We start from the raw sequence: 5,711 nt of genomic DNA, 5'->3' as shown, positions 1-5,711 counted from the left end.
ATAAAATATAAAATACATATAAAAATAAATTAAATAATATATATTTATATATAAAGATATAATAGTTAATCTAATAATTAATTTTTATATACACATAATATTTTTAAATAACAATAAAATTCAATAAATAAGAAGCTTTTAGTATTAGTATTGCTCAATAAACTAATATTTATGGGTTAATCATTAAAATAAATCTTGAAAAATCACGTATATATGTGGTCTTTTATAAATTTAACAATTCAATTTAATTCTTAAAATGATATCAACGTGAATAAAGTTAATCTTTCTGTTTATTTTTTTATTGAGTAAATAAATAAAAGTACACATGAAAAAATTTTTGAATTACAAAATATACACTACATAATCAAAATTTTAATGTATACATCAAAGATGACTAAATTAATTTGCCCTTAGAAAAATTCCATTTCCATTAAGTGTAGTGTATAGTTACATATAAATTAATGATTTAATACTATTTATCATTTTTTGAAGATCTGAGGTGAAATATATCTTATTTCTAATTTTAAAATAACCTAAATAAGATTATTAAAAAGAAGAGTGTCCATGAAAATAAATGTTGCAACAAATTAGCATCTCAAATAATTTTGTCTTTGTACTCATGTTTTACTTCATTAACTCAGACGAAATACTCACATCTCAATTTAAATTTCTGTTCATTTATGCTTCATTGAACATGAAGATAAAAAAATTTGAGTAATGAAAAAGACTTTTAATAAACACAGTCTGAAACTAAATTTAATATAAGCATATCTTGTATAAAGGACATCGAAAGAATCATCTCCTTGAATTATGTTCTGTTCGCGATTTTAGTAATACGACCTCAATGCCATGGTAGCATTTTTCATAATTAAAAGGGTGTTTTTTTGTTCTTTCTCTTTGACACAGCTCCGCCGAATGATCGGTGTCAATGTGTCACCTGAGCTGTTCTCTTGTAAAGGTACTCTCTTTTAAGTTTTAATCCTTAAACTTAGACATAGTTTCAACTTCTCTCCTTTAGGGTCACACTGTCACCGGAGCTGTTCTGCTGTAAAGGTATTCTCTTTCAATCCTCGACCTTAGACATAGTTTCAACCTCTCTCCTTTATTGACACCTCTGAAAAATGTCATAACATTAGAATTCCATCAACTTGGGTACAACAAAGATACTCTCTCTTTTAATAATTTTATTTAGTTTATTTTAAAATTAAGAAATAAGATATATTCTACCTCAGATTTAAAAAAAAAAGAATAAATAGTGCTAAATTATTAATGTATTCGCCACTATTCACTAGATTTAACGAAAATGGAGCTCCTTTAACCGTAAGTTAGTTTTATTCATGTGTACATTAAAATTTCGATCCTGTCATGTATATTTTTATAATCTAAAAAATCTGTTATGTTTATTTTTGTCTATTTACTCTTTCTTATTAATGCGGCTGGCTAACATGTAAGATAAAATTTGTTAAATATTATGTTATCAACGTGCCACGTAATACTTAATAGTTAAGAGTGATATATAATAAAAAAATATTAAATATTTAATCTGATTCATTTTTTATTAAAAACCAATTTAAATATTGATAATATTAAAAAATAAAAAAATAAAAATTTATCTTATTTAATATTTATTAATTATTATAATAATTGATAAATATTAAATAAAATAAATTCGGATTATTCTTATCTAATTTTTTTTGTTATTAAATATTTCTGTTTAAATACTAGCCTTGATATGCACTATCAACTCCATTGTTTGATAGAGTATGATATCAAAATCAGGTAGGTCTCGCATTCCATTTAGTTACATAGCAAATGCATATCACTTGGCTTTGTAATAACAAGTGTTTTTTTTCTTTTTTTTTTCTTTTTATATTTCGGTGCATTTTAATTACTTTGTATATATAGTGTATCGATGTGGTATATATGTAACGTATTTTGATTTGATAGTTGCTTCCTGATGAAGAAACGACAAAAAGAAAACAGTTTCCCGCTTTTTCCTTTTCTTTCGTTGTAAAAGAATCTCTCTCTTTTCTCTATTGGGTCTTAGCTTTCTGCATCCTCTTCCTCTTGTTTTCTTCCTATAATTTTATCTCCTTTCCCTTTAATTTCATCTAACCACAATACAAGGGAAGAAGAACCAAACATTCTTCTTATTTCTTTTTTATTTTGAACATCTTTACTTCTTAATCTTCTTTTTCTGTTTAATTAACTGCAGAATTCTGATCTCTCTACTAGGATTATAGTAGTCCATAATAATAAAAACTCAGGTGCAACAATGATTTTTCCAAGATTCTCCTCGATTCAAAAAGGTATGACTTTTATAGATTCCCAAGTTTATGCTGCTCAAGGAAATCAATCAAAGTAAATTCTTGATCACACTTAAAAGATTCCGAATTCTAATGCTCCTTATTTTTATTTTTTTTTATCTGAATCAAAAGCTCTATAATTTCCATCTTCTTGCTTTTCTTCCTCTGTGCTTCTGAGCACACACCCCTTTTCTTTCCACAACTTTGTTAGTTGTTAGTTAGTTAGTTAGTTAAGGTTTGATGGAATTGGAAAGCGTGTATCCTGGGTGGAATTGGAACTGGAATTTGTTAGAGCAAGAGAGGCAGAGCAGCAGCAGAGAATGGAGTAAAGAGGACAACAAGAAGTTCGAGAGCGCGCTGGCGATATTCGATAAGGAGACACCGGATAGGTGGCTGAAGGTGGCTGCTATGATCCCCGGAAAGAGTGTGTATGATGTGATCAAGCAGTACAGAGAGCTGGAAGAAGATGTCAATGATATAGAAGCCGGCCGGGTCCCTGTCCCCGGCTATATCGCCTCTTCTTTCACCTTCGAGCTTCTTCACCACCACAACCATGATGGATCTCGAAGAAGGCCTAATACCCCTAGACCTTCTTCTGATCAAGAAAGGAAGAAAGGTGTTCCTTGGACTCAAGAGGAGCACAGGTAACCTAACTAAATTCATATTCAACTTTTATTTTTGGTCCTTCATCATTTGCCTCGAACAAAATACTTATTATTAATGTTGCGTGAAGAGCGCACGAAGTTAGTCCCACATCAAAAAAAACAAAGAGTGAAGAGTTTATAAGATGAGAGACTCATTAATTTACCATTTTAAGATTTTGAGTTGAATTTGGTGTCTTCTTAACTTATAAAATTTTATGGATTGTTTCTATATATACAGACGTTTTCTGATGGGGCTTTTGAAGTATGGAAAAGGAGATTGGAGAAACATTTCACGCAATTTCGTGGTGACGAAGACTCCTACTCAAGTTGCTAGCCATGCTCAGAAGTACTACATAAGGCAAAAGGTTTCTTCAGGAGGGAAAGATAAGAGGAGACCGAGCATCCATGATATAACAACTCTTAACCTCGCAGAAGCCACTGCTACTTTAGATGATAATAATATCAACAAGCCCCTCTCATTCAATGAGTCTAAAGTACAATTGGACTGGTTCAATCACTGTAATGATGATGGATCAGTGATGGTTTTCGACCCCAATTGCGACCATTTGCAAGAGCAGGATCTCTTTGATTGTGCTTTCCATGAAGCTTATGCAAAGCTCAAGATCCCGCATTTCAACAAGGAAGCTGATTTCGGTATTCATGCATTGTAATGCCAACAACTCTTTCCATGTTTGTTAACAAATAAAGTTATATATCAAACAATTCATGCTGTATGCTCATCACTTCAATGATGCTTGCTACTTGAAAGGAACCTGCAATAATGTTTAATCCTTACAGATCTTTTCATATTCATCATTCTGTTTATGTCTGCTTTCTTGGATACTCAATTTGATTCATAACACCATCATGTGTTAGATATAAAATTCTACGAGATATCATTTTTTTCTAGAAAATTTGTTGAATTTTATTCTATCCAACCAAAACTAAGGACAATGGAACAGATGTCTCTCTCTCTATATATATATATCTTGTTTTTTAATTTAAAACACTTATCCAGCACAACTTTTAGTGTGTATTGGTATTTAAGTTTTTCCACATTATTTTAAATTAATGCCCTCTTTTCATTCTTATCCAATATACGTCAAGCTGCAAAATGATGATAATAATACTAGCACTCTAGCAGGCACAAAATATAAGAAATATACTAGCCTCAAATTAAGGTATTCCTAACCGGAGCTGTTGGTGCTTCTGCAAATGAAAAAAAAAATATACCAAATTGTGTAAATGAGTGTACAAAAGCTATATTTTGAGATATTTTGGTAAACTTTTAGTCCTTCAGAAGAAAAACATATTTGGCGTTGCTAATGCTCTATTCAAATTACTTTGACACTACATTTTATTAAAAATGTAGTTAATTGGATTAATCATGATAGTGATGATACACCAAGCTTCAAATTGTGACTTGTGAGAGACATAGGCGCGACCTAGCGCACGAGGCTCCCACCCAGTGGTGTTTGACTCTTACTAATTTAGAAGACATTTCTAATATTTAATTACAAAAATTTTACTTATCTTTCAAATGTTGTCTTTTACTTAATTTTTAAATTTAATATTTTATTATTTTAATTTTTTAATTAATCATGTTTTTTTATTTTTAAAAAACTATTATTATATTTATTTAATTTATTATATTTGTAACCGTAAAACTTATAACCACTTTCAATGTATTGATTTTTTATGAACCACATCCTAAAATTTGTAACCACTTTTTTTGTACTGATTTTTCAAAAATCACATAAGTTTTCAAAATAAATTATAAGAAGGTACACTAAATATTTTAACAACACATTCAAAATTCATGTAAAAAAATTTATATAAAAATTTGCAAACATAATGAATAACATAAACACATCCAAAATTAAATGAACAAAATAAACACATTTTAAATTATAAGAATGTTTGTTAAGTATTTATCAATACATCCAAAATTTATATAAAAAAAATTTATATACAGACTTAAAACTTAATGAACAATATAAACACGTCTAAAATTAAATGAACAACATAAATAGATCTAAAATTAGGTATTTATACATCTAAATTACGTTAACATTATAAATCCCAAATCAAATAGATGAATGCAAACAAAAAAAAAATTATCATCACAAACACATTAAAAAGATTAAAAAAAACATAGACATACTAACAAATTTCATTAACCAAAAGTCTGTGAGCTAGTCGACTCTTTTGTTAGCCCTTGTTAATGAGTTTAACGGGTATAAGTAATTAAGAACAAAAATAGTAAAATTATATCCTCTCTACGGGAAAGGGTATTAGAGGTTTTAAGAAGCGGCGCGGAGGAGGAAGCGGCGATAAGAAGGAGCACGGCGAAGAGGAGGAGCACGAGAATGAGAATCACAATGGGATTTTAGGATTGATGTGTGTTTTGAGTTTTTAAGGATTTTTTTTTTTGAATGTGTTGGCGTTTAAGGGTACAAAATAGATTTGGATATTTAAAATTGAATTTTTGGATTTTAATTTGATTTAAACTGTTTTTTGAATTTGTATTTAAAAAAAAAAAGACACTAAATCTATTTAGATGTGTTTGTTTTATTTTTTTTAATTAATAGAATAAAATGCTGACTAAAGGAATAATTTAGAAGATATCTAGTTGAATTGATTTAATTAAAGTTTAATTATTCTATTGATTTTCATAATTTTATTAAATTTATAATTAAATTTTTATATTTTTTTTTCTTTTCAATTAGGTTTCTATACTATTTTTAATTTTATAATTATG

At 28.6% G+C, this 5,711-nt stretch overlaps 1 protein-coding gene across 2 annotated transcripts; it reads left to right on the top strand.

The window, feature by feature from the left end:
• The first annotated feature begins 1,748 nt into the window (after nucleotides 1-1,748).
• On the top strand, nucleotides 1,749-3,763 carry LOC107609463 (transcription factor DIVARICATA). 2 transcript variants are annotated; one of them, XM_016311455.3, is made up of 3 exons: nucleotides 1,928-2,309; nucleotides 2,439-2,950; nucleotides 3,189-3,763. In XM_016311455.3, the coding sequence occupies exons 2-3, from the start codon at nucleotides 2,547-2,549 to the stop codon at nucleotides 3,619-3,621; spliced, it is 837 nt and encodes a 278-aa protein (XP_016166941.1). In that variant the 5' UTR covers nucleotides 1,928-2,309; nucleotides 2,439-2,546; the 3' UTR covers nucleotides 3,622-3,763. The 2 variants fall into 2 exon arrangements, with proteins under 2 accessions (XP_016166940.1, XP_016166941.1); XM_016311454.3 differs by having other exon boundaries at nucleotides 1,749-2,950.
• The last annotated feature ends 1,948 nt before the right edge of the window (nucleotides 3,764-5,711 follow it).

Source organism: Arachis ipaensis, chromosome B7, assembly GCF_059453495.1.
Source record: "Arachis ipaensis isolate K30076 ecotype BB chromosome B7, ASM5945349v1, whole genome shotgun sequence".
Classification (NCBI taxonomy): domain Eukaryota; kingdom Viridiplantae; phylum Streptophyta; class Magnoliopsida; order Fabales; family Fabaceae; genus Arachis; species Arachis ipaensis.
Note: the sequence above shows the minus strand (reverse complement) of the source record. Positions and strands in the feature narration are given on the sequence as shown.